At 33.5% G+C, this 16,922-nt stretch overlaps 1 protein-coding gene across 1 annotated transcript; it reads right to left on the bottom strand.

Annotated features, from left to right (window-relative positions):
* Positions 1–15: 15 nt before the first annotated feature.
* Positions 16–15,925, bottom strand: LOC137407984 (protein CREBRF homolog). The gene is made up of 4 exons (XM_068094373.1): positions 15,171–15,925; positions 13,170–13,545; positions 11,001–11,074; positions 16–783 (listed from the first exon to the last, which is right to left on the bottom strand). The coding sequence occupies exons 1-4, from the start codon at positions 15,847–15,849 to the stop codon at positions 596–598; spliced, it is 1,317 nt and encodes a 438-aa protein (XP_067950474.1). The 5' UTR covers positions 15,850–15,925; the 3' UTR covers positions 16–595.
* Positions 15,926–16,922: the final 997 nt, after the last annotated feature.

Below are 16,922 nucleotides of genomic sequence, written 5' to 3'. Positions count from 1 at the left end.
AATAGGACTCAGAAGCATAAATTTTGTTCATAGAATATTTACATTACATTTTTATATATTTATATTATTATATTATTTTCTGTTTATATGAGGACGAATTAAATAGCACATAAATAGATTCGAATCAGTTAAAAAATATTTTACTCCAAAGATTTGAAGATTTTTGCGAGAATTTTATTAAAATCAGTTTTCATGTTCACTTTAGTTTGATAATATGTTGGCGGAGTTTTTTTAACTGGCCTGAAATCATTTCCATAGTCTACATTATTTAGGGAGGATTTAAAATTTTTTGCTCACTTGATTAAATAGTTACCCTGCTTAAAACCAAAATGAAAGCTTTACATAATATAGCAATAACAACGTAGAAATAATTTTTTTGAAATTATTTGCAAACCATCGCATTCCCAGTGTTGATATCCCCATACTAAATGACTGAGTTTACTTAATAGGCAAGCATCATAGTAAAGGTATTAGGTTTGAGTTTGACCTTCGTCTTGACCAAAATAATATAGGTAAAAATAATATAACATCACTATACTTAAATAAGGCATATATCTGTGACAAATGTGCGTAGAAGGCATTTGAACAGGGGAGATTAGTCACTTTCCTCACTCTCTTCATCCAAATTGGCCAATACTTTATCAATATAATCCACTTTTACGCCTGCAACAGGAGTAGGCAACTTCTGGCGCAGTGAGTTAAAATACTCCAGCAGCTGTATAGGTGTATCCTGTTGAGTTTCCATTAATGATTGTACCTTCTGAATAACTCCCAGCAGTGCCTCTGCAAATATAGTTGTTTACTTTTAATATTGTGTTTGTTATTATTATTATTATTATTAAGTGACATAGTCATCATACAACTGGTCTGCAGTCATACTAAACATCTTAAGGCTGATTTACACTGTGTCGCAGTATGCCAGCCTTAATCCCACAATACATCAGTGATCGTTTGTGCTAACATTTTCTTATTGAAAAGCTAATATTTCTTTAATGTTCGAATGTCAAAAATATTACATTTTCGTAACCTGTCATTTTTAAATTGATTAACTTACATATACAAGCGTCAGGAATTTTGTGTAATTTGTTGTTGGAATATTGTTATTGTATTTTTTGCTTTTTGTGTTAGCTTTCTTTTTCATAAAAATTTAGTATTTGTATGCTTTTAAAAACGGAGTTGTTTATTGCGTTTACCGGTCTCTGAAGGCCACAGATATGTTACACCACTAAATCTACTAAATTTTACGCCATCTAACAACTAAAGCCTGTGATCCATAAACATATTTTAATACTTTGTGATAAAATTTTGATCAAAAACAAAGTTGAATAATTAATTGCAGTAGAATTTGAAGATGTAAAATGCAAAGTTGAACTAATTGCAAATAAGTTCAATTTATTTTTATATACTTTTGTGCACAAAAGTATATAAAATGTAGGCTACATCTCCTGTAGTCTATATACGAAAGATCGAACAGACAGTTGCCATGACAGTATTTTATTAAAATTTCTTTTACACTATTTTATTCTCAATCCAATTGAGGAATTTCTTGGATAGGCTGAGCACAGACCCTCATTTTCCTTGCTATAAAAATCGTTTGCATATTGCTGTCATTTTTTGTTGAGAAAAACCCAAGAAACTGTAACAATTCTTGAGATTTTTAATTCACTTGCACAACTCACTACAAATGTACCTGTAGAAAAATTATTTTAATATTGTAATTTTAATGTTGCAATTTCTGTTACAATTTTGTTGTTGTAATAAACCAGTGATAAGCTCCAATGACAGACGTTTATGGACAACAAGGACACTACAACATTTATTTAACTTCAATAATTAGTTCTCATGTTTTTATATGAAATATTGTGATAGTTTTTATATTTTTATTTATTTTTTGTACAACATTACGAAAATTTATGACTAATTCAGCCGCTTACATTTTTCAACCAATCAGAAGGCTAGAGTTGCAACCGTCGGAGAAAGAAGAGAAGAATGCTGATCCCATCAAAGAGAAGGCTGTAAGCCGCAAAGTTTGAGTTGTTTAGAAGAATGCGCACTGCCTTGAGTATCACGGTATCAAAAACTATGAATATCGTTGATGCACATGAGGAGCTCAGGTTTTTTTTTACACTGCCCTAGCCTACTAACATGGTTTAAAGTAATGCAAAATGATTCATTCTGTTACTAAATACGCTGAATTCTGTTCATTGACATTGATACTAGTAATCAGTTTTGTTTATATAAAAATTACAATGCCTGATCTGCTCATCTTGATATATTTGCATAGAAAAAGGACATTTAAGAAAATCTGCTTTAACGATTTTCATATAAAATTTTTGTTTTATTTGTATCAATCATTTTTATTTTACTTCCTTTTACTTTTTGAATCCGGATGTCATACTCAGCTCATCAGGCTTTTCACAGACTGAACTGGAACTTTCCGTAACACGATTTCATCATTTTCAAGTATTATAATTATAACATAGATAACGATTGTCATAAAATTATAAAAACTGGTAGTTTCATACGCTGTGAGAGATAGTCAGTTGATAAGTAACTGCGCAGTTATTCCAAAATACAGCAAAGCATTTGATTGGTGCAGGTGCTATAGAGTGTCAGTCTACCTAGCTGAAAGTTGTGAGTTCAAATCCAGTTACAAACAGTCTTTTTGCTAACACCTAAAGGCTGGTTCACACTATATCGCCGTATCTCGGCATTGATGCTACAATACTTCGGTGATCATCGATGATACCGATGTTCACATTATCACAAACCAAACCCATCAGCGTTTGCACAGGGAATACTTCGTGGCGTAATATTCTCATTTTCCTTTTTAAATTTTTGCGAAGAAACTTCTTCATTTGCGCGTGCTGGAATCAACTACTAGTCTCGCAGTGACTATCATAAACGAATATGACTAAATCACGCTATCAGCGACTGTAAATTACTATCGCCGAATTGATTCACATTTGAAAGGCGGTCGTCGATGCTCGGCGAAATATCGGGAAAGTTTGACAGCTGCAAACTCTTCTGGCGTGTCCGCGTTGTTTCATTGATACTATCAGTTCTCGGTTCACATAATCGATGATGAACGTTGCAAGGAAACCACTGACATACGTCGATATAGTGTGAACCAGTCCTTAGTGTCACTTCGGACAGACAGACAACGCTCTTAATATAGCAATGACGGCTCATAAAGAACAATGGGTTTGTCTATTTTTAGTCATAGTGTAATATTTGCATGCATTTAACTCGAGCAGCAGAGGAAATCTTGCAGCAGCAGATAAACTTGGCAAGCTACATCGGTAATACACAAGAAATTGTTACACGACCTTTCTGAACTTATATGGACGGACAGTTTATAGGCTTTCCTCCAGCTGCAGACTGCTGCTACGTCTCTTCAAGCGTTCAAATCATCTCCTTAAACAGAAACCTTTGGCCTGCACAATATTTATGAAGGTTTGCAGGGCATGTTGGTGCAAGACACGAAGCAGCGACGGTTGGAAGTAAATGTGGAATTGAGGTAATAGCTACGCATGACACTCACCCGCTTACTACTGCCAACAATACACTTATTTCTACATTTGCAAAATTGTGAAGTATAGTGCGTTCAAAATTCATTACACTTTCAAAGTTTTCATGACTATATTAAATGTAAAAACTTCACTTATAATTGTTGCATGAAATCCTTTATATAATTCATTTATTTTATGTTTTAGCTATAAATTTGTTTTAGCTATGCCTCAAATTTTCAAATATGCATTGGCCGTACACACACAAAAATAAACAAATGCCTTTAAAAGTTAGAATAGTAAATATTGTATATGTGGATTAAAAATAAATTTTCTGTGCAAAAACCTTTTTGTCTGTGCAACGCCGGCCATTCAGATAGTTGTTATCTAAAAGCCCTAAATTTAGTTTGGGTGCTTTGGGATTCCATAAGTGTACTCTAGATCTTGTCATCGAAAGAAATTATTTGACCACTCTCATAGTACGACGCTTGCACCATGTAGGTGCTTGGTATCTGAACGCTTGTTGTGTAGGTATTATTTTTTTGTGCTAAAGAGTTTTCCGACTGCTGGCGTGATTGCAATGTTAGTAATTCAACAAGAATTATTCGCTATTTAGAAATTAGTTGCTATTGAAGTCTTTATTGCATTTTTTTTGTCTTCTGCAAGATATTTAAAAAAAAATCGTATGCAATGATAATAATAAATTATGTTGCAGAGTCGATGAACGTTTGCGGGTAGATTGAATATGTGTATGATGAACGAGACAATACAAACGATTACTTAGTACAAAATGGAAGAAATTTGATAAAATTTTGTTCGTGTTTATGCAGCAGTGGGTGAAACTAAAATACTAGCAGCTAGGGCAGCAGTAATAAATCCACTCTAATCTGATATTTCCTGTCAGCTGTTATGACAAGCAATGACGGTTTCTTGTGTCCCGTTTTCAAGGCTATTAAAATTTTCATGATTAAATGAATTATTTTTGAATTTCTTTTCTTAAAAATTATTTTGGGGTGCATATGCGTAATTCGCAAGCACCCTTTATATTGACCCCAAGCAGTCTATACACTACTCCAATATTACCAGAACTAGCATGTTACAACCACATTTGTAACAATAACAGTTTACAATTGCTACTATTTGTCAACAACTCGCACCTGTTTTTTTCAAGCTGTTTTGAAAATCAGACAAATAATTTTTACAAACTAGTCATGTTTTCACCGGCCCGTACAAGTTGCAACTTGGTCAGGAAATCGACTATTCCCTAATATTTTAAAATAAGAAAAATGAATATAGTAGGCATATAGCAATTGTTTCTCATTTTCTTGATATAGATGTGATAGAGTATAAAATTATATGTTGTATACATTTTGTATAAATACAAAATATAAATAATATATACATTGTATATATACAAAATATATAAATACAAAATATATAAATACAAAATATATAAATACAAAGTATATAAATACAAAAGATATAAATACAAAATATATAAATACAAAATATATATCTACGTATAGTATAATGTATATATGTATATATAGTGTATAATATAAAGAGTACTTAGGTCTGCTCTCATCAAGTGATAGTGTGAGAAAACCACTTTTTAATACGAAAATATATATAAATACATAAACCTACATATTTGTATTTATAGATATATATTTTTCAAAGTATGTGTTTCTGTTTTCGGTATGTCCAGCTATAACTATTGAAATTTTGAATTTAAAATTCCACATTATGCTGGACTAGAACTCGCGAAGATCACAAACGCAGATTGATAAATCAAGACATTAACCACGAGACCACGGAAGCTCATACAATTGCACTCTCTTTATATATAATGTGTACAGCGTTTTTCTTTTATCACACCAAAATGACATAATAATTACAACTCTGTGAATTCTTTTAGCTCTATGAAATGCGATGCCTTTTTGTCCTTGCCGTATTAGGGCTAATTTATTTTCGGCAAAACGATATCAACAATACACTCTCTCAATATTAGAATTTGGCAATTAAATTCTATTAATTTTGTGAAACACGATGCCTTTTGTGCGTTTTTGTGAACTTCTATTTCCGACTTTTAGTAAGGTTCAATTGCTAAATTGCTGTAAAGGTTAATACTTTTCACGCTGATATATGAATTATCTCGAGTAGGAAGGCCTCTAGATTCTCTCTCCTTTGATCAGACAAAGACACTACAATATCTCATTTTTACATATCATCGTACCAGTATCGTCGTATTCAGAGTTTTGATGGATAGCTGCTGGTGGAACAGTGATTTTTTATACACACACTTCTATACAAAAATTTTTATTATGAATTCATCATATTCAGAATTTTTATTTTGTTTTGTCAGTTCGTATTAATTGTATCATTACCGAATCACCTCTTATTGTAATCGTAGCAGAACAGACAATTTAGCTATTACATGATAATTATTTCATTTTTACATCTAAACCCTTTTATAGTCGTTTTATTTTTTTTGAATTTATTTGACCTGCACGAAACATTTTCCTCATGATATGAAGTTTAAAAGTTGTTTGACAAAGTTTAAAAACCTTTACAGTTGTTTTTAGTTAGAATGGCAAATGTTGTTATATGTTAAATACAAATCAATTTTTGTCCACAGACTTTTTTTATTACTCGGGCAACGCCGGGTTGTACAGCTAGGTGTATTAGCTTACACATATTTCCTTCTAAACCTAGCCAATTAGTAATTCGTAATTAATTTCACGTTTTACAACAAAAATTTGTAAGATTACTGTAAGGTTTATTGTGTAAGATTACAAGTATCAGTTATTCCTCACTCTCTTATATTTACATACATTTACATTCTTTTATTACATTTATAAACTTCTTATAACTTTTGAGTTTATAATATAAGTTTTTAAAGTTTGCTTCATCGTCGTTATTATTTCAACTTGCATTTTTTTAAACATAATTTGAGTATCGTGTTTGAAGTTTAAACATTATTCATTTTCCTATCACTGTTATTATTACTTGGTTAGTTTCCAATCTTTATTATTAATATTAATTTTTTATTCAACCAATTTTGGCAGACATTTTTCTAATAAAATTTAACTACAAAATACTACCATATTCTGTCATATTTCTTAGTACCGTCGTATTCAAAGTTTTGATGGATAGCTTCTGGTAGAACAGTAACCTTTTCATACCCACACACTTCTATGCAAGAAGTGCTATTATTAATTCAACATATTCAGCAGTTTTATTTTGTTTTCTCAGTTTGTATTAATTGTATCATTACAGGATCATCTTTTATTGTAGTTGTAGCAAAACCGACTTAATTTAGCTATTACTTGCTAATTATTTCGTATTTACATCTAAACCCTTTTAAAATTGTTTTATTTTTTTTGATTTATTTGACCTGCACAAAACATTTTCCTCATGATATGAAGTTTGAAAATTACAGTTGTTTGACAAAGTTGGAAAACCTTTACAGTTGTTTTTATTTTCTCTCAAATTATTTTAACTACACAAAACCATTCTCTTATCATAATTATTTGGTTTGAAAGTTAAAATGGCAAATGTTGTTATATGTTAAATACCAATCAATTTTCTGTCCAAAGAATTTTTTGTTACCCGGGCAACGCCGGGTAGCACAGCTAGTATACATACATTTATTGACGTTTGTGTGTATGTGTATCTGTCCTTCGGTATGCCTGGTTATAGCTATTAAAATTGCACAATGAAGAAACTGTATCGCACAAGATTTGATCTCGCACCCTGTCATTTGCCTGTCCAATCCCTTACCAATTAAACCACACGAGCTTGATGGATTCATTAAGCGATATATGTTATTATATGTGTGCAAATACTCTACCGCTCTCCCTTGCGACGCATATCATGGAGAGCGGTAGCGTTATTTTTTGCATGCTCAATGGGGAGAGCAAGTAGTTAGCTCGAATTAGTAAGCTTACTCAAATTAGCCATTGGCAATGTGCCAAGCTAATAGCAAGTGGCAGACAACTACATTACCTCTCATTGTTTATAAGCTGATTTTTAATACCCCTGCAACACCGGGCATTCCGCTAGTGCCTTTATAAATCTCAAAGTTTGTCTTTTTTTCTGTCGTTGATGTGTATTAACGATTAAAGTCTTGCAATAAAAATTCCTCACCGAACTGGAATTGAACTTGTGATGATTGCAATTGCAAGTGTGCAAACACACGCATGTAATTACAAGGCTAAGCCATTCTTATCTGATTCAGCTCATCTACGGTATCCTTATTGTGATTAAAGCTAAATATGTGCATTAATTATATTATGAATTAATATTATCTTTTGCACTTCTTCTTTTGAAGTTTTTTAAAAGCCATTTCAAAACCTATTATCCTTTTTTTTATTTGTAATTTTCAATTGTGCTATTTTAATTTCAAATGTTCTCTTAAAGTGCCAACTGTAATGGCACAATTTCAATCTTCAATTTCCAGTTTTGCAAAGGGAAATTGCTAGAAATTGTAAAACTAAAAAATGTTCACGCGGACATTCTCGAGTAGGAATTGTCTTTCCAGTCTCTCTTGGTTCGATCAGACAAAGTACCCTTGTGCGCTTCACTGATGTATTTAATTTCGATATCTCATTTTTACATTTGTGCCAGTATCAACTATCAAGAAGTACCAGTACAGCCGTATTCAAAATTTTGATAGATAGCTTCTGCGGCAACAGCAACCATCTTTATGGACTCACTTCTATATACTGATCGCTATTATTAATTCAACACATTCGTGATTTTTATTCTTTTTCAGTTAGTTTGTATCAATTCACTTTTCATTGTAACCAATCATACTTTATCTAGCCATTACTTGCTAATTATTTCACATTAAAATAATTTTACGGGTGTTTTAGTTTTTCTCTTAATTTATTTGAACTGCACAAAACACTTTTCTCATGATATGAAGTTTAAAAGTTATGACGGTAAGTTTTGTATATGTTAAATAAAAATAAATTTTCTGTGCAGAAACTTTTTGATTACTCGGGCAACACCAGGCATTCATTTAGTATATGTGTATATATATTGTGTATATATATACGTACTGTATATATATTTTTTTTATGTTTCTATGCAATTAGGCTGACCATTATAAATGACATACTTTGCACAGATAAGTAAAAAAATGTCAAACTACCTGTCAAGCTTGTCAAGTGTCACTAAAAAGTGTTTAAATTGTCCCTAATATACTTACACTCTACCAGTGAAATTAGTGTTCAGTTGGAGCCATTTCGAAATATTTCTCTAAAATAAGTTGTCAATATCACTATTTATATTTATTTTTAGTTATTTCTCCGCTGTCATTAATATTTTAATATGCTTAATTTCTGAATTTTATGCAATTTTGTTTGAGTTGAGAATAGACCTTCCTTACCAGTTTGTCAAGCTCTCAGCACCAGCTAATTAAAAGATTAATCATGTCAGATTTTGACAGATTTTATCAAAAAGTATAGAAATTTTTCTATCATTTAAAATTTTGTTTGTTGCTTTGGATATCTGACCGTCAGGATGTTTCAAGATTAAGATCGACAAAACCATTAATTATTTCGATAGTACGCTTTCAAAGTTTAAAGAAAAAATCATAAAGCTTTGAAGTTAGGAAACGGACTTCGATACACCAGAGCAGTGGCTGCTATTACATAATACGGAGTTTCCGAAGAGTATTCTCATCGTTCATCCAAATGTTTTGAAGTCTTCAGTTCAAATAGTAGACCATATTACTGACAAATCTGAAAACAATAGATGGGATTTAGACCTTAATGGCTTCGAAGCTGAGTCTAGTTCTGATGATTATTACGATCGATCTTCTCAGGTGCACTTTCACTAAAACCATGGCAACCACTGCAGCAACAGCGAACATATTAATTGTTATTGATGTAGTCGAGTCATCATTAGTACCACTGTATGGAAATCTTTTTACTCATCACTCTCAACTATGGGTTCATAAAGATCAACGAATGTTAAAGTCTTGGTCAAATAGAGGTGGCGTTCAATTAGAGGGCGGCGCAATATTTTGCAACACTTCTATAGTGGTATTCTATTAGAAGTGGCCTTTGAATAAAGGTGGCGCTCAAATAGAGGTTTTATGGTGCATGTCAATAGAGGTGGTTAACACTGCAGCTTGAATGTAATAGCTGATGTCATAACGAGAGGGACAAACAGGAAGTGAAACTATTGACATCATTTTTCGTTAAGCCTTTTTCTTCCGAGCATTTTAACTGCGATCAAGTTTTGTCTATTTTAATCTTGAAACATCTTGGCTGTCAGATCACCTAAAACAAACAAAAAATCTTAAACGATAGAAAATTATGACAATAAACTTGATACAACATACGTAACTTGATAAGCAAAATAACTTGATGATTTTTTGTATAAAGTCAATGTTTGTATATTTTATTGGGTCATCTTTTTGTTTTCATTGACGCTTGAATGATCATAGAAGTTTAACTTTTTCTAAAACCCATTTAAATATTATTGTTTTATTTCAGGACATCAAAATTTGTCTTGCGTGTGAAGTTGTGTAACTGTGTCTGAACATATGTAGCTACACACTTTTCAAAATTGGTGCTACTCTCATCACTTCCTTGAGTAGCCAATGAGGCGGGAGTAATGCTGAAGTATTCTATGCTAACGTACTCTCACCACTTCCGTGAGTAACCAATGAGGCGCGAGTAATGCTATGCTAACATCAGCATGCTGTCTTTTGTCCAATGATTTTAAAATCGTGTAAGGAACACATTGGTACAAAACATCTTAAATTTTGACTATGCTCAGAGAAATAGTTTTACTGTATTTAACACACATGCAATGCGTAAGCTTCCCAAAATGTTAACTCTCACTGCATTTGAAGTTGCGTATAATTGTAGTAGTAGTATTAGTGGTGGTAGGAGAGTCGCCATGAAACAGCTCAACTTATCCGTGTATTGAACAGCAGCTATGTGGACTCAAACAAAACTGTTTCCTGTTACAATAAAGTAAGAACATTAAAAGTTGGCGTAAGGACTTACTATAATTAAGCAAATCTTACTCAAATAAGAAAATAAACTACAAACTAATTATTACAAGTACTTTTGGATCTTGTCATGCTCAAGTGCTAAGCATTGAGGCAAGCTTTTAAGAAAGCGAAATGCTAGCTTAGCTGCCACGATCACACTTGAAGCATTTTTAGATTTACTCGTGTCGTGAATTATTTTTATATATCAGAGTATCTGTGAGGATGACACCCTAACTTCTCAAGGAAAACTTACCAATAGCGCAAAGCTCAACAATATTCTACCGATTGTGCAATCTATGAAAATGTTGCAATAAACTATAACAGCAGCAAGATGGGCTACAAACGGCAGCGTTGTTTCATAGCCATGCATGTAGTAAAGCGAAGAATTTATTATTTATAATAAAAAAAACTTAGGTGAAGTGATAAAACAAAAAAGTTCAACATGTCTAAAAGAATGTTTTATAGTAAAGCTTTACCCCTTTCCGTAGTTATTCCAGCAAATATGATTTTATTGGCTTCGTGATTAGCCCGTCTTCGGAGGCGTGACAACCTGCAACAGGTTCAAACCAATATTGAGTGATAATTTTTTGCAATAAACATGTTATACTGAATATCAAAAGATCTAAAACGTTTCAAACCTACAAAAAATAGAAAGTTATTTGGAAATAACATAGAACAGGTTCAATTTGAACTTATTAAATTTGATGTAAGGTGTGAAGCTGTTGTTTGAACTAGACCAACTTCTGCAAATTTTGTTTGGATTAAGCTGGGTATATTAATTTTAAGATGTTTATTTTAAGATGTTTTAATTATGTTTTAATATTAATATATTTTGATACTAGGTTCAAGATGTTAATACTTATTTATATTAAGGCATATTTCTTATATGACGTAATTTGTAAAACATCTGTTTTGAGTTTAAATGAAATTATTGCCAATAAAGTTCTATATATATATATAATTATATATATATACTATATATATATATAATCAAACACGGATAACTCAGCTACGGATAGCTTGAACACGTTGTTAACTCGAACGGATTCGTTTGGTCCATTTCCATGCAATGATAAATTGCTTGAGATAACTCGAACTTAGCATCATTAACTCTAACACTCAACTCTAACTCTACCGAGGCTACCGGTTACACAACGGCTACACGAGGCTACCGGCTATACAACGGCTACCGGTTGTTATCACTTTAGAATATCACTTTATTCCAAGCCATAGAGATAAAAATCAAATTTTAGTAGTTCCTAGGCGTCATTATTACCACCATTGGCAAAGTATTTTCGTTAACGACTTTTCTAAAGGTTTTCAAAAGGCCTAATTTTACCAGACATCCGCTTTGCGATAGCCTCTCGAAAGCAAGGAGAAGCGTGGAAACCTTTGGATAAGCTTAAAGTAAAATCGGCAAAATTGATCTTGGTTAAAACGCTCAGAAGAAAAAGATGTCGTTTTTTAGCGTTTTAACCGCGATCAAGTTTTGCCATTATGAATCTGAAAACGTCCTGGCAGTCACATCAACTAAACAAACAAATCTCAAGTGATAGAAAAATATCTATACTTTCTGACGAAATTTTTTAAAACTTCACATGAGAGGCCCTTAAACTTTTAACAAGCAATGTATGCTTTTGATTTATATCATATTATACTTGTATATGTACATGTATCTACTAATAAATACATGGACTTGTGACAGTGCTCTGATAACTTGAACTCTCTGATAACTCGAACACTCTCGCTCGGTCCTGTGAAATTTGAGTTATCCATGTTTGACTGTATATATATTACAAAAATATTCAAATAATAACCATGTCCTAAACGATAGTTTAGCCTGTGAGACAAAGCAAAGACACTCGCAAAAGTTGCGAATATAATGTATATATATCTTATATCTATATACATTTCTCAAAGTCCGTATATCTGTCTGTTGGTTTTCCGGCTATAGCTATTATTAGAACAGCTGAGCTGGACAACAATGCAGACAACAATGCAGAATGGTAAGTCATGGCTTACCGTCATTGGAAGCCTAACCTTATTAACTAGCTTAGTGAAGTTTTTCATTGGCAATATACCAGGCTACTAGCTTGAAAGGTACAGTTGTTTGACAAAGTTTTAAAACCTTTACAGTTGTTTTTATTTTTCTCTTACTTTATTTCAACTACACGACACACTTCTCTCATGATATGTAGTTTGAAAGTTAGAATGGCAAATGTTGTTATATGTTAAATACAAATCAATTTTCTGTCCAAAGACTCTTCTATTACACGGGCAACGCCGGGTGGCACAGCTAGTAATATATATATAATTATATATATCGTATATCAAATATTTTTATCTTTTGCGAGTGTCTTTGCTTTGTCTCACAGGCTAAACTATCGTTTAGAACATGGTTATTATTAGAATAGGTTTTGTAATCGCCTAAAAAATGAAAAAGTTAACCGTGACCACATGTTTAAAAAACCAGCTTTATACAAATAACCATACAGAACTCTTCATCATGGTCGATTTTTCTGTGCGTCATTGCTTTCTCTGAACACTCCCTCTTTTACCGAATCCAGCAATGTCTGTACTCATTAGAAATAAGATTTTGTCCAACTATTTTTTTAGAAAATAAAATAGCCAATCTCGTTTTTTACCGAGAAGAAATGACTGGTTTAGGACTTGATGAATGGCTGGAGGTCGACCATTTGTCTAGTTTTTCTTTTGTGGACTTGATCTTCTCTCTCAATGATTTGAGAAGTGGTGCATCAGGTGTGATGTCGTTACCCTCGCCTAGTCTCATTCTTCCTGCGTGTGAAATGTTTGGATATATCGAAGTTTGAGATGCTGGATCTTCAAAGTGAAGGCGCTGATGAGAACTTTCAACTGGTACACGGATATCGAACTGCATTCTCTTGGGTCCTTTTGACTGGGAGCCATACTCCCACCATTGTCCTGTCGGTCCTGCTGCTGGTTGGTCTCCTTCATCGACAGCCGCTATGGTAGAAGGAATGGATTCCTCGCCCAATTGATCTGTAACAATAATCGAATGAAATAACGACGATGAACAAAATAAGCGACAAGAATATTCTCAAATGAGAAACGATGAATCTTCCTACTGCAGCACCCTTTAGTGACCACTCCTCTAAGTTTTCTATATAAAGATATAAAGTGTTACAGACTCTTCACTAAGATCATACGCAAACAAGAAATCCTATAAACACTGTAGAAGTTGAAAAAATTTGGCACACTAATAGACCCAAAAAATTAAGGTATACACAACGATTTAATGAACAACGAAATAATTTGTGAGGTCTGTGGCACAAGATTAGAAGTGCTTTCAAATTCCTTTCCTCATCCTTCGGATGCCCCCATGAAAAAATGCTCTTTGGCTGCAAACACCAAAAAGCCAATGTGACTTTCAACTATCCAAACAACGTTTGAGGTCCGGACGATCGTCAAATGCAGCCTTGCCTATCTGAATAATGACAACTTTAAACATGTTGGAGATACGTCGGCAACGCTTTGGAGGCATGTCAGTAACATGTTGTCGGTGCTTCGTTTCGAAATGAAGATGTTAGTCTACATCGGCAGAGAAGAAACTGACGCATCTGTGATTAGATGAAATAATTAATCACTACAATCTCAACTTTATTCATTTCCAACACATAGTAGTTTCATCTAAGATTGTCTTACAAAAGTTGCTGACAATAGGGCTTCGCATAACAGCTAGTTATACATAGATCAAGATACTGAACTATCAATAATAACATGTATATGGATGTCACTGCATGGATTATAAATTGAAATTATTTATAAACTGTTTCAAATAACTATTTCCATATTTGAATGCGGGGAAACCATGAACTTAAGGATTTCTAATGGGTTGTTTTCATCATTGACATGTATCGTTTTTTCTTTGAACAAAATATAATAACTCAAACAGCTACACAAAGGCTATTGCTATCACAAATCATTGGCGATCTATGTTACAATACATTTATTCTGATGATAATTCAATAGCATTTTTCTACTGTAAAAATCATTAAGCACATGTATGCTATGGCCCTTACACGACTGAGATTCACATGTATTTTTTAACATGGCGCACTGTACGTTTAGACACTGTAAATATCTACACTACGTGTTGACAATGCGTTTGTCAGTTTGTGTAGTAAATGTGGGGTTGTCTACTATGCGCTACTTGCAATGATATAAAATTATCGCAATAATTACTTTACTGACTATAAAGTCATCTGTGAACAAATCCAATAAAGACTTTTCTTGCGATTGCCAAACATATTTGCTATACGGCAAGCAAACAAATGATAATTAGAAAAAAGAAAAGAAAGAAGCTACACAAAGATGATTTACAAAACGATGCACCGACAGACATACACTTTTCCTCTGTTTACTAAAAAAGTGTGGCTCTCTTATTGTAGGCCCCAATGATTGGTAAAATACCATACTTTTTTTTACTATTGTGAGAGATACATGACTAGAATCTTGATGTCATTTGTGTATGCTACACACATACCCACAAAAGTGTAAAATCTGAAAGCGCCTTAGAATAGTGAATAAAATCAAGAACAGTTGAAATAGAAATCTATAGCCGCATATTCGACACTTGTTTGGTACAAAATAAGCAGTCATCTTACCTTCAGCGTTCTGGGAATCTCTACTGCTTTCTGATAGATTTAATACAAGTGGGTTTTCATCATATGCAATGGGTGTGGCTGCACCACTCCTTAAATCTACTTCTAGTCTGTCTTCATCTGTTTCATCTACCTCACTGCTTGTGCTTTCAAGGGCCAACGAGCTCTCACTGCTTAGTGAAATTCTAGAGGGTGAAAGAATTTTGTCTTTTAACTCTCTAAAACTTTGCGGAGAAGCATCATGGCTGGATTCTTGTGGAGGCATTGATTCTGGGGAATGAGAGACTTTTACCATTTTTGTGACCGGCTCAGTGAATGCATCATTTTGTATTGTAGTAACTTCATTCTCCTCACTCACATCGACCAAAGTAGGTGAGTTTGCTGTATCTGAGTGTAGTCGTTTTCGATGTTTGACTTCTGTTTGGTCAGAAAGTGTTATAAGCGCTGGTAGTTCTTCAGCTGTTTGGATAGACTCTGGTATTTCTTTCATTCTCATACTTGTCTCCGATTGTTCGGCCAGAAGTGCAGCAGGTGGTGGGGATTCAGTAAGTGTTGCCTTTGATTTTTCAGCATTGATCCTGGAGGTGTTTGCCTGTTGAATCTCCTCATGATCATGTGGTTCTTCTTTTGATATAGACCTTTCACCAACTGGGTATGTCAAGCTTGGCTTTTGTGATGCCATAACTGTTCCCCACCACCTGCTACAAATTGATGACAATCTTTAGCTTCCTTTCGGATTGCTTTCACTATTACTATTTACGCTTCTTGTGTCTTTTCGCAACAACCTCGAAAGGTCTTTGCTTCATGATTTGTAGAAAATTTGTCCAAGATTGGAATAAGTTGAATTTTTCACCTGTAATGGTAATCACAGTTGAATTAGACTAAGTTGGTTAGTAGGAATCAGGAAAATTAGGAATGGTTAAATTATTATCTAAACAAAGAACTCTCTGATGTAAAGACTAGTTGGTCTTGACCTCACAATCTACATTAGTTGTATCATATACAATTTGAGACCAACATATATGTATCGCTGTTTCCATAATGTATTTAATCCGCAAATTTGCGTCATCTGTTAGATTGAAATGGCAAAACACACAAGTTTAGCGAGTTTTGTTACTCGCAAATTTTTATCGAACATTTCATGTTTGCGAAAGATAGAAATGACACTTGCAAATGATGCGCCACAAAATGCCACACAAGATGCTCTGTTTTTAAAATTTTTCACACATTATTCATTACTATTTCGAAAGCGTGCTGTTAAGTGAGACAGAAGTGCACCACTATGACCTCTGGCATAGAAGACCTTATCTTTTTAACAAATGGCCTGCATTAGTCCTCAACATGTGAATGTTCATTGAAACACTTATCGCATTGTAACTCAACGTGAGCACAACTCCAAATTCGTATTACTCGCACAATGGAAATGTAGTGCATATAAATAGTTTTTGATAGGAAGTGTTAGGCAGAGAACTCAAGGTAGTCGAGCCTCTCCGAGAAAATGACCAATTTAGTTCGAATGTTGGAATAGAGGAATATCGCCTGTGGTGAAGGTAAGTTGTCTGGTGTACAGATATTAAAGATGAAAGTCACCAACAGATGACGTGCTCCATGGCTACTCATGCTGCCACAGTTTCTGCCAAAATTGGTTAAGTTACTCCAACAAATGTACACGCTGGTGCTCTGGATTTACACTGAGCGGCATAACCATTTCGGAGGTGTTGTGTACAGAAGTCTATGCGATAAGTGCGGTTTCCA

This window comes from Watersipora subatra, chromosome 11 (genome assembly GCF_963576615.1).
Source record: "Watersipora subatra chromosome 11, tzWatSuba1.1, whole genome shotgun sequence".
Classification (NCBI taxonomy): domain Eukaryota; kingdom Metazoa; phylum Bryozoa; class Gymnolaemata; order Cheilostomatida; family Watersiporidae; genus Watersipora; species Watersipora subatra.
Note: the sequence above shows the minus strand (reverse complement) of the source record. Positions and strands in the feature narration are given on the sequence as shown.

What these genes read in the sequence shown, in the direction of transcription:
- LOC137407984 (XM_068094373.1), bottom strand. Translation starts at nt 15,849, where the DNA reads ATGGCATCACAAAAGCCAAGCTTGACATACCCAGTTGGTGAAAGGTCT. An exon ending in AGATTCCCAGAACGCTGAAG is followed by an intron (nt 13,546 to 15,170) that starts GTAAGATGACTG and finishes TTATTGTTACAG; the next exon opens with ATCAATTGGGCGAGGAATCC. An exon ending in TGGAATAACTACGGAAAGGG is followed by an intron (nt 784 to 11,000) that starts GTAAAGCTTTAC and finishes CTATATTTGCAG; the next exon opens with AGGCACTGCTGGGAGTTATT.